At 41.3% G+C, this 21,749-nt stretch overlaps 1 protein-coding gene, 1 long non-coding RNA gene and 1 other non-coding gene across 7 annotated transcripts in view; 1 reads left to right on the forward strand and 2 right to left on the reverse strand.

The window, feature by feature from the left end:
* Positions 1-10,229: 10,229 nt before the first annotated feature.
* LOC118364857 (uncharacterized) lies at positions 10,230-14,269 on the reverse strand. Of its 3 annotated transcripts, none has more exons than XR_008088373.1 (3): positions 14,125-14,269; positions 13,143-13,448; positions 10,230-10,315 (listed from the first exon to the last, which is right to left on the reverse strand). It is a non-coding gene; the product is annotated as an uncharacterized LOC118364857 (long non-coding RNA). The 3 variants fall into 3 exon arrangements; XR_008088374.1 differs by lacking the exon at positions 14,125-14,269 and adding an exon at positions 14,010-14,090; XR_004821675.2 differs by lacking the exon at positions 14,125-14,269 and adding an exon at positions 13,615-13,949.
* A 554-nt stretch (positions 14,270-14,823) lies between these two features.
* Positions 14,824-21,749, reverse strand: part of LOC118365706 (rab11 family-interacting protein 4A-like) — an 86,967-nt gene continuing 80,041 nt past the window's right edge. For 2 of the 3 annotated variants that reach the window (XM_052490399.1, XM_052490401.1), the window contains 4 exons: positions 21,373-21,531; positions 20,056-20,142; positions 19,391-19,534; positions 14,824-19,061 (listed from right to left, as the gene is read on the reverse strand). In XM_052490399.1, coding sequence (XP_052346359.1) covers positions 18,942-19,061; positions 19,391-19,534; positions 20,056-20,142; positions 21,373-21,531 — 510 coding nt within the window. In that variant the 3' untranslated portion in view covers positions 14,824-18,941. The remainder of the gene's footprint in view (positions 19,062-19,390; positions 19,535-20,055; positions 20,143-21,372; positions 21,532-21,749) is intronic. The other variant, XM_052490400.1, reaches the window with a different exon arrangement.
* On the forward strand, positions 17,259-17,313 carry LOC118365836 (U7 small nuclear RNA). The gene has a single exon (XR_004821832.1). It is a non-coding gene; the product is annotated as a U7 small nuclear RNA (small nuclear RNA).

Below are 21,749 nucleotides of genomic sequence, written 5' to 3' on the forward strand. Positions count from 1 at the left end.
TTCCGGAAAGCGTCGAACAACAACATTGATGTATACGCTGATTTGGTGAGCAAATTTATTAGCAACTGCATCGGTGATGTTGTACCAAAAGCAACTATTAAAACCTTCACCAACAATATATAATATAATAATATATGCCATTTAGCAGACGCTTTTATCCAAAGCGACTTACAGTCATGTGTGCATACATTCTACGTATGGGTGGTCCCGGGAATCGAACCCACTACCCTGGCGTTACAAGCGCCATGCTCTACCAACTGTGCCACAGAAGGACCACAAGAATGGCCGATTAATTGGGGCCAATTTTCAAGTTTTCATAACAATCGGTAATCTGCATTTTTGGACACCGATCATTGCACTTCACGAGACTGTGTGGCAAGCTGACTACCTGTTATGTGAGTGCAGCAAGGAGGCAAGGTAAGGTGCTAGCTAGCAATAAACGTATCTTATAAAAAACAATCAATCTTAACATAATCACTAGTTAAACTAGTAATATCATCAACAATGTGTAGTTATCTAGCTTGTCCTCCGTTGCGTATAATAGCCTGTTAATTTATCATTGAATCATAGCCTACTTTGCCAAACGGGTGATTTAACAAGCGCATTCGCGAAAAAAGCACTGTCGTTGCACCAATGTGTACCTAACCATAAACATCAATGGCTTTCTTAAAATCAATACACAAGTACATATTTTTAAACCTGCATATTTAGTTAATATTGCCTGCAACATGAATTTCTTTTAACTCAGGAAATTGTGTGTCACTTCTCTTGCGTTCTGTGCAACAGAGTCAGGGTATATGCAGCAGTTTGGGCCGCCTGGCTCGTTGCGAACTGTGTGAAGACCATTTCTTCCTAACAAAAACAGCCAACTTCGCCAAACGGGGGATGATTTAACAAAAGCGAATTTGCAAAAAAAGCACAATCGTTGCACGAATGTACATAACCATAAGCATCCATGCCTTTCTTAAAATCAATACACAGAAGTATATTTTCTTAAACCTGCATATTTAGTTAAAAGATATCCAGGTTAGCAGGCAATAATAAACTAGGGAAATTGTGTCACTTCTCTTGCATTCATTGCACGCAGTCAGGGTATATACAACCGCCGTGCTCGTTGCAAACTATTTTGCCAAAATGTTACGTAATTATGACATAACATTGAAGGTTGTGCAGTGTAACAGCAATATTTAGACTTAGGGTTGCCACCCTTTCGATAAAATACGTAACGGTTCCGTATTTTACTGAAAGCGTAAACGTTTTGTTTTCGAAATGATAGTTTCTGGATTTGACCATATTAATGACCTAAGGCTCCTATTTCTGTGTGTTATGTATAATTAAGTCTATGATTTGATAGAGCAGTCTGTCTGAGCGGTGGTAGGCAGCAGCAGGCGTGTAAGCATTCATTCAAACAGCACTTTCGTGCGTTTGCCAGCAGCTCTTCGCTGTGCTTCAAGCATCGAGCTGTTTATGACTTCAAGCCTATCAACTCCGGAGATTAGGCTGGTGTAACCGATGTGAAATGGCTAGCTAGTTAGCGGGGTGCACGCTAATAACGTTTCAATCGGTGACGTCACTCGCTCTGAGACCTTGAAGTAGTTGTTACCCTTGCTCTGCAAGGGCTGCGATTTTGTGTAGCAATGGGTAACGAGGGTGGCTGTTGTCGATGTGTTCCTGGTTCGAGCCCAGGTAGGGGCGAGGAGAGGGACGGAAGCTATACCGTTACACTGGCAATACTAAAGTGCCAATAAGAACATCCAATAGTCAAAGGTACAGTGGGGCAAAAAAGTGTTTAGTCAGCCACCAATTGTGCAAGTTCTCCCACTTAAAAAGATGAGGCCTGTAAAATTCATCATAGGTACACTTCAACTATGACAGACAAAATGAAAAAAAAAATAAGTATTTGGTCACCTACAAACAAGCAAGATTTCTGGCTCTCACAGACCTGTAACTTCTTCTTTAAGAGGCTCCTCTGTCCTCCACTCGTTACCTGTATTAATGGCACCTGTTTGAACTTGTTATCAGTATAAAAGACACCTGTCCACAACCTCAAACAGTCACACTCCAAACTCCACTATGGCCAAGACCAAAGAGCTGTCAAAGGACACCAGAAACAAAATTGTAGACCTGCACCAGGCTGGGAAGACTGAATCTCCAATAGGTAAGCAGCTTAGTTTGAAGAAATCAACTGTGGGAGCAATTATTAGGAAATGGAAGACATACAAGACCACTGATAATCTCCCTCGATCTGGGGCTCCATGCAAGATCTCACCCCATGGGGTGAAAATGATCACAAGAACGGTGAGCAAAAATCCCAGAACCACACAGGGGGACCTAGTGAATGACCTGCAGAGAGCTGGGACCAAAGTAACAAAGCCTACCATCAGTAACACACTACGTCGCCAGAGACTCAAATCCTGCAGTGCCAGACGTGTCCCCCTGCTTAAGCCAGTACATGTCCAGGCCCGTCTGAAGTTTGCTAGAGAGCATTTGGATGATCCAGAAGAAGATTGGGAGAATGTTATATGGTCAGATGAAACCAAAATATAACTTTTTGTTAAAAACTCAACTCGTCGTGTTTGGAGAACAAAGAATGCCGAGTTGCATCCGAAGAACACCATACCTACTGTGAAGCATGGGGGTGGAAACATCATGCTTTGGGGCTGTTTTTCTGCAAAGGGACCAGGACGACTGGTGGGGCCATGAATGGGGCCATGTATTGTGAGATTTTGAGTGAAAACCTCCTTCCATCAGCAAGGGCATTGAAGATGAAACGTGGCTGGGTCTTTCAGCATGACAATGATCCCAAACACACCGCCCGGGCAACGAAGGAGTGGCTTCGTAAGAAGCATTTCAAGGTCCTGGAGTGGCCTAGCCTGTCTCCAGATCTCAACCCCATAGAAAATCTTTGGAGAGAGTTGAAAGTCCATGTTGCCCAGAAACAGCCCAAAACATCACTGATCTTGAGGAGATCTGCATGGAGGAATGGGACAAAATACCAGCAACAGTGTGTGAAAACCTTGTGAAGACTTACAGAAAACGTTTCACCTCTCATTGCCAACAAATGGTATATAACAAAGTATTGAGATAAACTTTTGTTATTGACCAAATACTTATTTTCCACCATAATTTGCAAATAAATGAATTAAAAATCCTACAATGTGATTCTGGATTAATTTTTCTCATTTTGTCTGTCATAGTTGAAGTGTACCTATGATGAAAATTACAGGCCTCATCTTTTTAAGTGGGAAAACTTGCACAATTGGTGGCTGATTAAATACTTTTTTGCCCCACTGTTTATGAAATACAAATGGTATAGAGAGAAATAGTCCTGTAATAACTACAACCTAAAACTTCTTACCTGGGAATATTGAAGACTCTTTTTAAGAGGAATGACCAGCTTTCATATGTTCTCATGTTCTGAGCAAGGAACTTAAACGTTAGCTTTTTTACATGGCACATATTGCACTTTTACTTTCTTCTCCAACACTTTGTTTTTGCATTATTTAAACCAAATTGAACATGTTTCATTATTTATTTGAGGCTAAATTGATTTGATTGATGTATTATATTAAGTTAAAATAAGTGTTCATTCAGTATTGTTGTAATTGTCATTATTAAAAATAAATAAATAGATTACATTTTTTTAAACAAAAATGGCAGATTAATCGATATAGTCTTTTTTTGGTCCTCCAATAATCGGTATCGGTGTTGAAAAATCATAATCGCTCGACCTCTATACCATCTACTGCATCTTGCCTATGCCGTTCGGCCATCGCTCATCCATATATTAATATGTACATATTCTTATTCATTCCTTTACACTTCTGTGTATAAGGTAGTTGTGAAATTGTTAGATTACTTGTTAGATTTACTGCATGGTCGGAACTAGAAGTACAAGCATTTCGCAAAAATCGCATTAACATCTGCTAACCATGTGTATGTGACCAATAAAATTTGAATTGATTTGAGTTGTGATTGAGGAAACAGCAAACAGCCGAGCCTCCGCCTGCCAGTGGCCCAGTCCTGACCTGATGATTAACAAAGACTCGTGGCCACAGACATCTCACTGGGCTATGACATGTAACATACCAGTGTTGTGTGCTGTTTAAATCTCTATGGAGGTCGGCCGGCCTAATGGATTCGTAAGCAGCTGTACAGGAGTTAGCTACACACATTGTTTCCACTGAAGAACTGGGCAGTGTTCATGAGGCACCAAACGGAAGTAAACCAATTGAAACACGGAGGGACAGCCTGGACTTGCCTAATAACAAAATGTGCATTTTCATGCAACAGAACACTTTCTGTTGCATGCCCTACTAAACACGACCCCGGCCAACCCAAAGCCAGTGGATGATCAAACAAACTCCCGAACAAGAGAAGAAAGACGAGTAGAAATGAGGGAGGAAACTGACAGAGCTAGGGGGGTAAGAGAACCAGAGGAAGTTTCTTTAAAAATGGCCTGAGAATCCTTGGTAAGGGTAGATCAGTGCCTGTGATAAACACTACCGTAATTCATGTAAAAGGCACATTCCTGGTGTTGTGATGTGGAGAGGGTGTTGGAGTCAGGCGGGCCGGCCGGCATGCTTATCACCACTCAGAGTAATGCACAGAATGAGGATGCAGGGTTCTGCATTGCGATCAAAGGTTTAAAGACCATGAGACTTGGAGTAGGGAGCTGTACCGCTGACACAGCAGATAACAGGGTAGGAGTGGAGCAGAGGAGGCTGGTGGGGGGAGCTATATGAGGACAGGCTCATTGTGATGGCTGGAATAGAGTCAAACATGTGGTTTCCATATGTTTGAGGTGTTTGATAGCGTTCCATTTACTCCATTCCAGCCAATTACAATGAGCCCATTCTCCTATAGCTCCTCCCACCAGCCTCCTCTGGAGTGGAGATATTGTAGTGATACCATAGCCACATTAGGAAAAGTCCAATAGGATGGGAACAATAGGTTGCACTACATTTGTTAAATATCTACCCTGGATTATCAGCTTCATACTAGTCAAGTCTCATATGTGGTAAGAATGCTGCTAAAAAAGACAGAAACATCAGACATTCATCATGATAGATTCACAGTCCTGCTGCTTTGGACTAAAAGTACCAATATATAACAGCATTAAATGAATATGAAATTAATCCAACAGCTCAACTGAGTGCATGTGCAAGTAAGTTGCTTATCCTAGGTGCTTCCTGTAGCATCTCTCTCTCTCTCCCCCCCCTCTCGAGGTTGACTCTTCAAGGGCTTTGTTTTAGCAGCACCTTGACCCAGACACCACACGGCTGCAGACAAAGACAGAGAGGCGTCACAGGACAGTGCACAGCACAGACACAACAGTATAGCAGCCAGCCAGCCAGGCTACAGCCTACCAGCACTGCATCCCAACAGGCCAGAGGGCACCACCACCACTGATAGACTGATACAGCTACACTGCCCCCTTCTGGGCCAGGGTTGGTACTGCAGGCCAGGGGACAGGTGAACAAAGAGAGGGGATTGGTTTTGCATGCATTTCGAGTATAGTATTAGCAGGGTAAGGCTGACACGTTGCAATGTAAGGCACCTAAAAATAAAGGAAACTTCTAAAGTTGATTGTAGGAGCGTTGCTAAAATCAAGGCTATATCTAACTATGAGTTACTCCATTTTCAACTTTACTGTTGTTTCACAGTGTGGCAACACTCAGAAACACAGAAGAATTTCAATGGAAGTGACTCAGCAAAACATGTCCATGTTCACCAGATGGTGGTGGTGACCTTTTAATTCATCAATACATGTTTCTTTTTTTAAACACCAATAAACAAAAACATTACTTACACAATGACCACAGCGATTAGCTTTGAAACCTGAAAAATCAAAGGGGTTTGTAAATGAACAGGGCTGGCCCACTTGGAAGCCCTCATGGCCAGTGTGTCTGTCCTGTCGCATTGCACCATTTCACTGTCCCACATGGACGTTAGGAAACATCTAACGTCTGTTTGGTCATCGGGTCAGCAATGTGCATGGAGACCTTTGCCAGGGATTTCCACAGACAAAGTAGACATGGAAGCCTAGAGTCAGTCTGTCACCCCAAACCCCGGAATGGATGATGGCATCCCACTGGGTCAAGTCACATTGAATTAAAACCTTTCTTAGGCAGCTCAATTCTGATATTTGTTTCACTAATTGGTCTTTTGACCAATCAGACCAGCTCTAAAACAAAATACCAATTAGTGAGAAAAAAAAGCTTAGAATTGGTTTGCCTGTGTAAACAGCCTTGGACAGTGGTATCTAGTGAATATACTAGTCTCATGTGGCAACTAAACAAGAACAACTATACAAGGTCTAATGAAGTAAGACCCCACTGAACAAGACTAGGAAGACTAGCCCTTTGGTGGGTTAAGAGACCCCTGCTAAGAGCAATTAACACCATTTTAAGGACCTCCACATAATGTTCTAGTATCATAAATCCATGTGGCACATCAACACTGTCCTGTAAAGCATGAAACACCCGGAGAATCTCACTGCCAATACGTACACAGTGGGAAGCCGTTCCTTCCCTTGCTCGAACAAAAGCGCTACCTGCTGCACGCCGACCCGGTAACGACGATACTCTTGTTGTAAAATCGCATATTTCATCAGTGGTCAACAACTTTGAGCCAATCAGAGATCACAAACTCCGAAGTGGGGAAGCCAAAAGGAGTGACAACAAAAAGGGATTAGGGCATTTTCTCCACACATCCACAGTTAAATGTCATGAGCCACTCACACTCGCTATGCAATGTAGGCTATGGGATGGTAGCTAGCTAAGTGCACAGGTGCAATGCACAACAACACCAAATACTTCCTCCAAGCTATCTAACCACTGACATGGATGTTATAATTAAATCACAATGGATTAGTTTCCATGAAACAGCTGCCCGTGTTAGTACAATGTCCTTAGCTACTTAGCGAATATGTTAACGTTAGCTCGGTAAACATTTGGCTATGGACTGGCACTGGCTGTAGTTTCTTGCCAACTCAAATGGGATTATGGAGAATTAATTATGTTATTTCTTCATCTTTCTAGGTAGTCATCTAGCTGTGTCCATCTGGCTAGTATCAACAAGGGCTTTCTACAACAATCTAGCTATATAACCAACATTGGGAATCTAGACCATAAACTAAGCAACACACACCGACAAGCATTGCCAAACAACGCTACTGCCACCTCCAGGTTTGGAGTATTTTAACCAGGCTGAGTGGTTGACGACTTCAAGGTCTTTGCTGTGTGAACACAAAAGAGATTGACTGCCAACATTTTGTTCAGAGGTGTTTTGTGTCTAAGCTATAAGCGTACAGAAGGAGCAGTTTGCTGTAGGTCTGTTCTGGTCAGCTCTGGTTGCAGCTAGCTAACAACAGCCTCTTCCTGTTCTTTGCTACAGCCTGAACGTGGCTATTAATACCAGATCAACCACCAGGGAGATCACATGGCTATGGCTGCTGAGTCACACAGTGGAAATGATGTGGAGCTGGTGCTGGTTATGTTGCGCCTACCTCGTCACTGATCTCAGTCTTTAAGTTTTCCACTCCTACTAGTTATGGATTGGGTTTGGGGTGGGTAAACTAATCCTAGATCTGTGGTTATAACCAGATTAGTTACCGGACTAAATGACTGGACACTTTGGATGGAGATCACAAAGCAATGGCTGCTGAGTCAGAGGAGAAATATGGATCTGCCTATGAGCCTACCAGGGGAAAATGTCCTTTTCATGCTTAACTCCTTTAAAGCTATGTTCCCATAGGGTATTGAAAAACCTTTTACACTTTATGCTCTTTATATAGCAGTTGATGAACTGACCTTCAGTGCAGCATCACACAGACTGTATGACACGGCCCCTTGGAGCAACAACGTTCTCACAGATGATTATAGAAGCACATCAAAACGCAAGTGGTCTACTACGATGGCGATTGATCCAATCATAAATAATTGACTTTAAAAAGACGGAGGAGCCTCGTTATAAATTCATCTACAGCAGCTACTGGCACGGAGCAGAGAATTCCAAAGCATTTTATCACCCCTTTATCTTCTAACACCTAGTATCTGAGGACAATGCACACCACTAAGTCATGTTAGATCACATGAATCAGATTGGTTACAATAAATAATTGAATTTTTAGCTCATCAAAAGAACCGTCTTTGTGCATGATGCTTGGGAAAGTCATGTAAATTGGCAAGTGAACGTGTGGGCCTTGTACTCTTACTTTAGAAATGCGTCCTTCCTTCCTTGTTTCCTTGAGGTAAAAGACAGATTTATTAGAAATGGGTTAGGGCTGGACCCGGTTTGCTATTGGATAGGTCTGGACCCGGTTTCCACGATAGCAATGTAATTTAGGCTTAGAAGTGTTTTAACGATGCATATTTCTTACAAAAACGGCCAAAGACGTAACATGCTTTTACCAAAACAACACGCAGAGAGAACGTTCTAAGTGCGTCGTTGGCGCATGCATCGTTACTGATTGGATCGAAAGAAAGGGAGCCCTGCTCTCGGATCAGCTTTCTCCATTGAAATCTTACCTTGACATTATAATTATTTCACAATGCTGACGACGGCTCAGCTCCTAGAGATATTACCAACTGCGGCTGCAATATTGAGGCGGCTTATTCCAATGCTTACCCAATAAATAGGAAATATATATATATATAAATACACAGATTTGTCACATCGTTACGCACGTTAGCATAATAACAAAATCCCCATCAAAATCTGTCAGTTTAAACTAGGGATGTATTTTTTTTTGTTGCATTGGATGCTTCTCAATCCACCACATCCGCCGATGGCCACATCTGCGGTGAAAGGTGGCAGAGCTAGAGCTGTGTGTCAGGCCATGGGACATCCCGACTGTAATGTCTGAACGGTTTGGCCTACAGACTGTTATGAGCCCTATGTGGAAAGATGACTATCACGAACACGAGGGTGTCCTTCGTTTTGCTCTATGACCCCCACAAGCGTATTGGGACTCGTCTGAAGTCGGTAGAGCCTATCAGCCAACTTCTGTCTGTAGCGTCCGAACAGTTTGGGCTCCACACTAACAATACATTTAAGTGTTTTATGAGTGATCTGAGGCAGGCGTTACGATTACAAGCGTTTTCAAGTGCAACGTTGGTGAACAGCTTAGAGATTTAACGATGCTCCTACGAAGGTACTAACGATGAACTTAAACTTAAAATGGTTTAGGGAAACCGGGCCCACAGCAAAGTTAGCTCCTTCTTGTTTTCACCAATTCAGATCTGTGATTACTTTCAAAGGTAGGAAGGAAGGGAGGATGGATGCATTTTTTGTAGTATTTGAACAGGGCCTATGAACTGAATGAACTCACTATATAAACCCAGAGCTGCATGGAAAGAATTCAGCGCAATGGAGGTAAATGTAATATTTAACCAACACTGCCACCTAGTGGGCATCTAATGCTACAATTTTCTCTTCTGAACTACTACCACTACAACAAAAACAGTGTGGGAATGATGCATTTTGTTGTTAAAATGCATGGTTTATTTGCATTAAAGATATCTTGGATCTCAAAAGCTGAATTTCATTCCCACTGGGTGCACACTGGTTGAATCAACATGGTTTCCACATCATTTCAATGAAATTACATTGAACCAACTTGGAATAGACGTTGAATTGACATCCGTGCCCAGTGGGTTGTGTCTTACAGGGTGCTGTAGCCATGGCAACCTGACCTCTTGCTCTCCATGGGCTCAGAATCAATCAGGTACGTCCATTTGAGAATATATCCAAACATACTTATTCTTGCACTGTGCCCTCTCCATTTTAACACATATGATTTTAAAGGGAGTGACACTTGAACACACGGGCCTATATCAGTTGATTGCTTTTAAAACAAAAGTATTTAAAAATAAGATTTAAAAAATACAATTTCTCTTTTAGTTAAGAGTTAGACTACACATCTATTGAAATTATTCACAAAAAAATATAATGAATTGTTAACATGTAACCCAACTGTCAACGAGGCTACAAATATGCCATCCTAATTCATTAACAAACCAAGGAACAAGTAATACTAACCCTAACACCTGACAAACCAACTAAAATATAATTCCTAAGAGCTTACGATTAAAGAGTTAACTAATAAAAAGTATATCAGGACACACCGGACCTCAAGCCTCTGCGTCGACAAACTGCTCCTCCACGCTGCGGATGATGTGGCGAACCCATTTGATGGGGGCTTGGTGGTGGGTGGCAGGGCTGTAGTCGGTTGCTGTCTGGGGGTGGGGAGGGCAGGGAGTCTGGTTCAGGGTCAACCCCTGTAGGGCCACTCTATCCACATCCTCTGGGCCTGAAAAGAGGAACAGAAGATGCATGGCAATTCTGGCTCGTATTCAGTTGGGCAAACTGTAGCAAAACATATTGAAACGGACAACGTAAATCTGTGTCCTCATTGAGGTATTCCCTCCCAGTTTCATTCAGCTCAAAACCAATTTCTCCCTACTGAACACAGTCCTGGGTCATGTTCTGGAGGAACAAAACTCTGAATGCTGCAGATATAAATGTGTTGCATTCGAGCGGACATTATTCCCTATTCAGCAGGGCAGAAAAGCATGTCTGTTCTATAACATTGATATCTAAATGTTCTGTAGCTAGCAGCCCATTGAAATTATTCAGTAGTTCAAGATATAGCAAAATGGAAAACAAAACAAAATGTCTTACTGAAGAAGTCCTCTAGCACCTGTTTCAGAAAAATGAGTTCTCCAGTTTGGCATTACTGAGCACCACCCTACATGAAAAAGTCCTAAATAGAGAAATTATATATATATATATATATATATAAAGTTGCACTGTTAGTGCTGCCAAAACCTTAATGTGTCAACATTTATATACAAACCAAGAGAACAAGACAAGACTTGATATTAGGTCTGAAATAAATAATGGTCCCTTCCTTGCACTACCAATTGTCTAGTAATATGGATACATTGTTATTGAGTCCAATATTTGAATCTAACTTGTCCTAGACCACTGGTCACTAACCTTTTCAGAGCTGAGATCACTTTGAGTCAATATGCAGGTGGAGATCTACTGCTCAGATATTTTTTAAACATGACTTAATAAACGTAAGCCTATGCTACATTAACCTATGAGGTTTGTGCAGTAGGCTATAGCCCAATACATTATCACAGCATATTGGCTATGCTTGAATTGCCCTGCCAATGGCATTAATGTTGTTCTTCTCAGACAATTGTATTATGTTTCAAAACTTGAGGTATATGATCACACTGGTAATATTAGATAATTGTATGTGTTACTTGTTATGCACAGCACCGCTGAGTGAGCATAAATTGAAATAATTCACTTAAAAAAAAAATATATATTTTACTGGACTGATGGTGCCTGCATATTACCGTCTTCCAGCCGATGGCGAAACTCGAGTCTCACTTCATTCTTTCTGCCTCATCCACCAATTCATGGGAGAAGGATAGGGAGAAGCGCGTTTTGTGAGTACTGACGAAAGTGTGGAGTAATGAAAGCAGGGAAGACTTAGGTTGCTGGACCCTGTGGCAAAATAAAACACGAGTCGTTGCTAAAACACAACTTCAGCCAAAAGCACATCAATTGCTGGGTAAAACACATCGAGGAAAGAGCTGCCGCAGACAGAAATCCGGTCCCAGGCAGAGCTAACGGAGCTAGAAATTAAATTTTTTATTTGCACTTTTAAATACAATACAGGTAATGTGTTTGCTATCGCACTGTTGAATATAACAACAATTATGTTTTGTACGTTACATTTGTTTGTCCAAAATTCCATGTGTAAAATAGGTTTGCTGTTGCACTTTTGAATAAAATGATTAAAAGTTTTATTTTATTGTAATGTCTTTCCCACTCTCGTGATGCGTTCCACAGCAAGGTAACAACGGATGACAATTAAGAATGATAGGACAGCCATTTGTCTGGTTCTTCTTACTTTTTGAAGTTAGGAGCACCAGTGCTACAAATAAGACGCAACTTCTGCTTTTGGACGTTAACAAGGCAACACCTAATTTTAAATCCTCCTCCACATTTACTGGATTAGTTGTGCAGAAGAGAACCTCCCCAGACAGTATTATATTTTTCTCGTCAGAACCAGAAAGAAATGCTGCTCAGGCTTCTCTATCCTCTCATGGAAGCTGCACGGTCGGTGATCCGAGTTCTGAATGGCCTGCTGTTGGCCAATATATGTGCACTTGATTGGGGTCGCTGAGTAGGCGGAGTTTGTACCTTCAGACACATGCAATGGTTCAAAGGGAATAAATCGTCTCCCCGGCGCGCAGGGCACCTGAATTAAGTGCATCTACTACAAACCGCATGAAACAAATAAAACAAACAAAAATCAGGAAAGCAAGGAGATCGATTAGTAATTTCTTGGAGATCGGGATCGACCGGTTGGTGACCACTGTCCTAGACGGTAGTCATTGATGTACTATATAAATAGACAAATTAGGAAACGCACAACAGTGGTGGGTTTGGCCATAGAAAGAACAATGTATATGCAAAAAATACCTAATCTCTACTGCAAAAGATTTTTTTTAAGGATTTTTGATGTTATGGGACTATTTTGCTTTCACTGGTCCCAAATATCATGACATTTTAGCCAAAAACCTGGTTGCCTCTGCCAGGTGGCTGAAACTTGCCAGCAAGTGGATCTTCCATCAACACAATAACCTCAAGCACAAAATCCATGGTTAATTGACCACAAAATCATAATTTTGCAATGGCCATCTCAGTCTCTGGACTTGAACCTCATTGAAAACCTGTGGTGTGAATTGAAGAGGGAAGTCCATAGGCACAGACAAAGGATATCAAATATCTGGAAATATTCTGTATAGAGGAATGTTCTAAGTTCCCTCCCAATGTGTTCTCCAATCTCATAAAACATTTCAGAAAAATTCTCAGTTTCCTTATCCTCGAAAGGGGAGAATGCAGGAGTATTAAACAGCAGATACAATACATTTGACCCCCCCATCTTTCCCCCCCATTCCAAGCAATTGTATTAGTATAAAATAATACTTTCATACAATATAGCTCAGTATTTGTATTAAAAAAATATATTTAAAAAAAAATGTATCTTTTGCTATTTTTTATCAAGGGGGTCCAATAATTCCAGACCCCACTGTATCTCTCCCCCTCCTTACCATATGGAGCAAATCCATATGTCTCAAAGCTTCCTATCTCCTCCTCCCAATTTTCTTCCTCATATGATGGCAGAGGTGGGGCTGGTGGCGTTTGTTTTTTTGACTTCTTCCTCCATTTCCACCTATACCTGAAAGGATAGACCTGCTTGTACCTACGCCCTGGAGAAGGGTCCAGTATACCATTGCATGAATATATCTGCTTTCTCTCTGGAATGGTTTTGGCACCAATGCACAAGCCTGGGGGGTTACTCGTTGTCTGGGGCATGGTCCACTGTCACAGGTCTCCCTCAAGAGTTTACTGTAGGCCTGCAGAGAAAAGCATGAACACAGAGAAATGTTGTCACATCAGCTGATAAGCAGTGCTTGACTTGGGCGAGAGCTCGCCAGAGCCGCGTACCTGCACCTCAAATGTTTTATTGTTTGAGCCCCTGTACCTCTTATAGAATATATGTTCAAAATTATTGTTGAGCACCTAAATATAAACCGTTCCGGAACCCATTTCGGTCCAAGTCAAGCACTACTAATTAACGTTTGAAACTTTTGCAAAAGGAAAATGCTCATCAAACGGTGAGCAAGGCTATCGATAGCAACACATTAAAGTAATATATGCTGTGGAAGTTGTCACTGTAATGTCATCTCCCTCCAAAAAAATTGATTGATTGGCGTCGGCCGTTGAACATTTATTTACTTAGAATATGATAAAATTCAAATTTCAACAATAAAAACGAGAGATTCATTCATTTTTGGTTCACAGCATCATTCTACAAAATTCCAGCCGTTAGACAGAGAAAGCTTGCACTATCGATATCACCTTGCTGCTACACATTTTGACGAGGCAAATTCTCCTTCACTAATAATTAAACCTACATGGATTATAGGCTACATTTGACAAAATACTGCGTGCGATGCTAAATGAAGTCTTCCGGTTGCTAATATATTGATTGTTCGATAGTTAGCCAACGTCGCTTGCTAGCAAACTCACTTTATTCCAGCATCAATTAACATACATTTTCCCCCTTTCATGTACACTCAACAGCTCAATGTAACTACATAAACTTGGGTTTCAGAAAGGGCAATTAAAAAAAGAAAATCAAGGTAAGGTAAATTGCTAGCTAATTAACCAAATCCTCGTACACGTACCTCCCGTAGGCTTCGAATGCAGTGTTAAACGTCAAGCGCACGGTGGCGTCTCCTCTGTTCTGACATCCACGTGGGTTACTGCTTGGATTATTATTTTGTACCGATTCGTTTTTTTTTCTTCAGTCCAACCCTATGTATTCTCTGTAGGACAATTTATTGAAACATGCATATAATATAATTTAGTGCCCCATTCCCCCATCATAATCTTGAATCAATTGACACAGTATGAATCAGGGGTTTAATGTACGTGTTGAATGAAGTACACTGATCTAGATAATTCTGGGTCCCACAAGTCATTTCTCAGAGCTGAGATTTAGGTCAGCATAGATAGAGGATCTACATCAGGCACACTGCAGATAGAGAGTTATGTCTATACAGGAAATCCCACATTAGGACCACATTTGATCAATTGCAGCAAACCTGTTTTACTGCATTTCTGAATCAATGGCAAACATTATTATTCCTAAAACAGGACCGAGTATTCCTTTCATCATACTGTAAGAAGTTGACATTTTCATCTCTGAAATTAGCATTCATCAGGTTGTAATCATGCCAGGGCAAATCTCTTTATTTACAGCTTAAAGTTGTTTGTACATCACAATTGCAGATAAGACCTCATACCATAAGTAGTAGCCTACTTACAGCCACATACAGTACAGTGCTTCAATGTATCAGTAACAATGGTATGTGGTAGAGAAATAGGACAACAGAAACAAGGTAACAGAAAATCGCAAGATATCACAAGCCCAAGCCATTCTTATTGCCACAATGCCACACCTTGGGCACTTTAAAATCCAACCTCTCAATATTTTGAAGAGTAGGAGACTACATATTTCATTGTGTTGGGAAGTATTTAGGAGCACACAAATGGGAAACGTTTGAGTTTATTTAAAATGTTGCAAGTGAAACTTTGTGACAGTGCTCAACAGGTTGGCTGTTGCACTGTCTGAAATGGGATGCCATTGGTCAACATCACCTCAAATGATAGGAGGGCTTCTACATGAGGACGAGGTCAACGCTCAATTTGAAGACATTTCTCAATGTATCTCAACTTCATTTCAATTTGTGTGAAGTGAATCTTTCAAGGTTGTAGAAGTAAACCTTGTAGTGCCAGGTTGGTATGGTATAGAGAAAAGTCATATTTCTCAGTTTATTTAGTGTATAGGAAGACAGGGGGAAACCATATCAACATACTTTGAAAGGATGCAGAAACCAAAGCGATCTTAAAAGCAATGGACACCGCATTCATAGATAGGTTACCGCAGAAACAGAAAAAGAAAAAAAATATTGCCCCAATGTTTTTAAATAAAAAACCTTGTGCTGTGCCTCCCGAGTGGCGCAGCGGTCTAAGGCATCACTATAGACCCGGGTTCCATCCCAGTCACCAGTTGTACCGCGTTTCCTGTAACACATTGGTGCGGTTGGCTTCTGGGTTAAGCGAGCAGTGTGTCAAGAAGCAGTGAGGTTTGGTAGGTTCATTTTTTGGAGGACTGGCTGTCAACCTTGACCTCTCCCAAGTCCGTACGGGAGTTACAGCAATGGGACAAGACTGTAACTACCAATTGGATATCACGCAATTGGGGAGAAAAAAATACAAAATAAACTTGTGCTGTAACAGTTTTATAAACTAGAGTTGATTACCTGGCCATTTCCTGATAGAACTGTATAAAATTGTATTTTTGTGGTCTCATCTGTAAAAGTGTGGTGAGTGGCACAATACAAATCCTAACTAAAGTATCTCTGTACAACATTTACAAGTCATGAACATCATTCAGACAATTGTTTTTAAAGCAACAGTAAAAATATTCATTATTAAGTTGTCTAAACAACATAGCTATATTAAGAAAAATAAAAATAGATAAGTGTTTTAAAGGCACGAATACCAGAAAAGGTGAAAACATGCAAAAATAAGAAAAAAACAACATATTTTTGTGCAAGGAAGCAAAACATACGGTTAGAGCAATTTCATTTACAGCAGGTTATCCCCTTTGCCTATCAACGTCCTCTCGAATACAGTAGTACAGCAAAGGCCTACTGTATGACATTTGAAAACTGTCTCAACAAAATTTGTACACAAAAACCCATTAGGTTTTAACAGAGAATGTTAGCTACGTGAGACATTCATGATATTTACAGTATACTAGCCAAAGGGCAAACACTACCCATATACTCTGTATAGACTCCAGTATGATTGCTATTCCAGTCTTATTAGTACCAAACTCTAGTCTACAGTAAGTGAACTTCTGATGAATATACTGCAGTATACTACAGTATCTTATATAGAGATGATAGGGATGATTCAATGAGCCAGACTGACATGGCTTAACACCCAGAGGAAATTCATAAAACACATTGAGATGTGGAATAACATAGAGATAAATACTGTATCTATCTCTATGCAGAATGCATTAAGCATTCTGTACATTCACATCCATAGGGTTACATTCGTGTGCTTGTACATTGTTATGCTGTTGACTTGACAGCCCTGTGTGCTGGCAGGGTTTGTCTATAGTTCAGTGTGGATATAGGGAGAGTGGAGTGGCAGTGTCCGACACAGAAATATAAAGCATATAGGCTAATGGGCTAATACCCACATACAAAAATACTACAGTATACTATAAAATACTAAAGTACCTACTATAGAATTCTATAGTAAACTGTAGTATACTATACTACACACTGTACTATTCCTTGATCATGTGTACAGTAGTACTTACTATAGAATGTTATAGTATACTGTAGAAACTATAGTAAATACTATAGTATTAGCTACAAAAAAATACTGTAGTAAATACTACAGTATCTTAACTGCATATACCCTGCCCATTCCCCTCCCCCATATCGCAATTTGTACCACCCATAAGTCAGAAAACTACATGCCAAGTATGGACCATGTTGTGTGTTCCCGGCAGGTTATAGAAAAGAGCAGAAGCTCTGAACAATCTGTTTAGACCCCAGTCCTAGCTACAGGTTATGGAAAATTAGCTCTTTTAGAATTTCTCCAGTAGGTTTCCTGAAGGAGAAAGCCTCCATTTCTATGTCAAAGATAATAAAATAAAAACAATGTAGTAAATACTACAGTAATATCTGCAAAAACACTACAGTAAATACTACAATCCACAAAAACAATACATTATTACTATAGTATATACTACAGTTTTCGATTGTTACAGTATTTAATACTACAGTATAATACAGTAACTACTACAATAAATACTACAGTATAATACAGAATACTACAGTAAATACTACAATAAATACTACACTATTCACTGCAGTGTTTTTTTGCGGAATCCGTAAGTCAGAAAAAAAGTCAACAAAACACTACAGTGAATACTATAGTATATATACCATAGTATACTATAGTATTTTTTTCATGTGGGTAGCTATAGCAGCTCTATGCAATGGGACATCCTTCATAGCAGATATCCCAGATCTAACCAACTTATTTAGACAGACTTACCACAGAATGTCTGAGTAGAAAATAATGATGATTAAGAGGAATTGGCATCCGGAAATTCTCAACCAGCCAATTAACAACTCACTGTGTGAGTTAAGGATTTACTATATGGATTTATCATACAGTATTACTCTACACAGATCATACTGTACCGTCATCTCAGAGTTCCCTAGGAAGGCATTCTTCTCTTCTCTTCCCCTATACTGTACTGACCGATACACTTCACCTGTTCCTTCTTGACTTCACAAAGCCATTCCATCCTCCTGAAAGCATTCCATCACACCAAGTTCTGCTGCCTCTCATTATCACTTCACATGACTGATATCTTCTTGAGTCAAAGCCAATACCTTTTGACATGGAGATGCTTGTACAATACTTTCTCTCTCCTCTCCCTCCTTTCATCTCTTTCTGTCACTCTTCTTACGCACAGAAACACGTGCTGCTTTACTTTCTTCATCAACATGCCTCTACCCACATAACGGTCTTCAGGGATCAAACACAGATCAACTTTAAGGAAGCAGTGGGGATAGGGTTGTCTGGAAGCTAAAGATCTCTGTTTGTCTATCTGCCAGTCTCTCTCTGTTCCTATGTTCCCCTATGGCTACAACACACGCTATTGAAGATCAATAGATCTGTGTTCACATTGTTTACTAGAGTACGTACATCCAGTGTTCAACAACCAGTAATGCCCTACATATTCAAAGCACCTGCCCAGTATAATTATTTTTCCTAGTAATAATTAATCTCGATTGTGTTTAAGACTAAAGATGAGGCTGTGAGAAAAAAATAGAGAACATAGAAGAAAGTGCATGAAGGAGACATGAGGGAGATACCAACATCTGTTGATGAGTCACAGAATAGAACAGAAGTATGATGGCGAAGTACCAAAACTTTAGTAGTCAACACAGAAATTCCCCTATAGCTCCAGTCGCATATTCATTAGGCCACACCGTAGCAAAACGTTTAGCAACGGAACACAAAAACTAGTGTTTCTAATTGGACAAGTCCAGGTAGTACCTCCCAATTAGTCTGTTTTCTTCTGTTTTGTGCCTAATGAATACACCCAAGTTCACAGTTCCACTCCTGGGGCAGCAGGGGGCAATGATGTCCGGCTGTCCCAGGGCCCACCGTGGCTTGTCTTCCTTTCCCTTTCCCATTCCCGGAGGGGGTTCTAGCTGTGGGTTTCTAGTTGGGGGGTTCTAGTTGGTCTTGATCTCCAAGATGGAGGGGTTGTGGTCCAGGATAGACAAAATTATCTTGTCCATGTACTGCCGCAAACGGAAGTTGATCTCCTCCTGCTCCTTGAGGGCCTCCATCAACTGTGGAGAAATATCAAATTTATGTTATGTTACCATCAGATATGGTGGTGCCATTATCTGGTTATACCAGCTAACCCTGATGTCATGCAGAATGCAACTCTTCAGGTCTTAGACATGCGTGGTCACCATACCATCAGAACGGTTACACCAGCAATACATTATTTTATGATAGTAATGTAACCTACTGCAGGCCTAAGAACCTGATCACATACATGCCTACTGTCTAAATGCTATGTGTACTATGACCTTAATCAATGGGGTTACTCTTGCAGGGTTACTCCGAAATGATCAAATCATCAAATGATTAGCATTAGGAATGAAAAACTCACGTCGTCTCGTGAGGCATTGTCTATCTCGGCAGCCAGCGACTGGGCCTTGGTCTGGGTGGCAAACAGGTTCTTAGCCTCATACAGACTCAGACTGAGGATCTGACCATTCAGGTCGTCATTCTGTTCCCTCAGTTTCAGGTTCTCCTGTTGGGTGGTGTGGGGAGTGAAGGAGGGAGGAAGGGACAAAGAGGGGAGGGTGGGAGTTTGGGAGAGAGAAGTGGGAGGGGGAAGTAGAGGGAGAGAGGAGGGAAGGAAAGAGAGAGAGAGCGATGAGGGTCATAGTTTGATTTGGCAGACTGAAGCGATGGGTTTAGAGGGGGTCCACAGCTTGATGAGATTCATCTCAATTCTCCAAGCGCCCCACTTCATCCACACTGTTTCAGTAGGCAAGGCCTGTTAGATTAGACTACTGAAGCCTCACACAACTACACCCACGACAAACCATCTCTCGATTTTAACAGCAGCCGACACAGCACACTACATCTACAGTAACACCTACAGGACAGGACACGGGTTATTATGTTTATCAAGGTGTTATGGCACAAACTGCGCCCTGTGTCGACGGGGTGAAGCTCTATAGGCGCTGTATGGTGGTGATATTAGCTGTGGTTAATGGGAAGGGTCAAAGGTTAATGCTCACAAGAAACAACAGTGGGTTTGTTTACCGTCTGACCGTGACGGAGGCGTGCCCCAGCGGATACTACGAGGTGGCGGAGGTCAGAGGTCAGAGGAAAGTCCTGCGAGACAAACCGCTGGACACACAGAGCAGGAGCAAAGAGGAGCACAGGGAGACATGAGAGGGAAGAGACTCATTCATCCCTGTTTGGAATACTATCACATCAGCTAGCTGATCTGCATTCTCTTTTGAACCCTTTCTCAAATATGAAACAGTGCCATTATAAAATAACAGATTTTAAATAGTAACCTATGTGTGTTTTAAATAAGGAGTTTCAGATAAACACCATTTAATCTAAAAGTGTTGAGAAAAGAGAAAAAGGGCATCACATATCTGCCTGACACCAATTAGAGACAGAAGTAATGTTTCTCTTCCAGCCCTGTAGTTTAAACTTTGAATCAAAGCCTGTGACTGCAGAAAATAGTCTGGGTACCAGTCTTTTTAGCTAACATTCCACCCCTTGCCACTCCTGTCATTTGCCAAATGTAACAGCTGAGCAGAGACGGCAACCAGGCTAGTGTGAGAGCGAGAGAAAAAAGAGAGAGAGAGAGAGAGTGAGAGAGCAAGACAGATCCAGATGAAAGCTGCAGGCAAGGCGAGGCATTGTGATTACTTTCCTAGCATTACTGTCAGTTTGACAGTGTGTACTGACCGAAGGCAAGAAAGATGCCTACAGTAGAATATCAAATCTTTACACATGAAGATACCGCAACACTGCATGTCCCCAGCATTAGAGCCTCTTGCCTGTGTTTGCCTCGAGGCTTTGTGGTTTAGTATCATAACGTTTGCCTTGTCTGAGAGGACATCTTAGAAACACTTTCATCTTGATCTCTTATCTCATGTTTATACTCGGTCCGATGCTCCTAACAAGGTTGGGGAACAATAACAATGTAATTTCACTGCCCTTGACAGACAGATATCACTGGTTTTCACTGCCTAGAAATGGCACACTATCTAAAAAGTCGAAAGGACAACACCTACAGTAGATAAGACGCACAGATATGACTAGTGTATGCCACTCTCTATATTGAGAGTGTATTCACAGCATTTGACTATCACACTGTTCACTCGCACACTAGCAAATAGTGTTGGCATATACAATCACATACAGTATACTTAGAGGTGGAAATGAGGGGGGACATGTGTAAAAAATGTTGTTGTTTTTTTAAAACACTGTGCAAAAGATTGTTTTTGAGCCCCGCCTGCTTAAGTCGCTTGCCCAATTAAATCCTAGCAAATACCCCAAAAGAGGAAGTAACAATGCATTCATATAGAGTTAGCATTGGCCACTAGCTCTCAAGCCCACCTGTTTGAGTCTCTTGACCTCGTGCTCCAGCTCCATCTCTCTGGTCTTGGCGTTGAACTCCGTCAGCCCAGATGAGGAGCTGCGGCCGCGGCCAGGCTTCTCTGTCTCCAGTTTGAACAGCTGCAGGTGTTCCAGCTCCCGACGAAGGTCCTCAATCAACTGCAGGAGGAGAGAGACAACCAGGGACGATATGCAGTAGCTGTCGTGAAGACTGTTTAGTATAAAGAGTACCTGGGGTAGCCACGTAGACCAGTCTGATGCAGTGGGCAGAACTGGTTTATGTGCAAACGTATTCTATACAAACACTCAGCTACTAGAGACTTCAGAGGAGTGGGAGCGGCATCATGAGCTTTCGTTTCACACTACATGTAAAAGTG

This window comes from Oncorhynchus keta, chromosome 32 (assembly GCF_023373465.1).
Source record: "Oncorhynchus keta strain PuntledgeMale-10-30-2019 chromosome 32, Oket_V2, whole genome shotgun sequence".
NCBI lineage: Eukaryota > Metazoa > Chordata > Actinopteri > Salmoniformes > Salmonidae > Oncorhynchus > Oncorhynchus keta.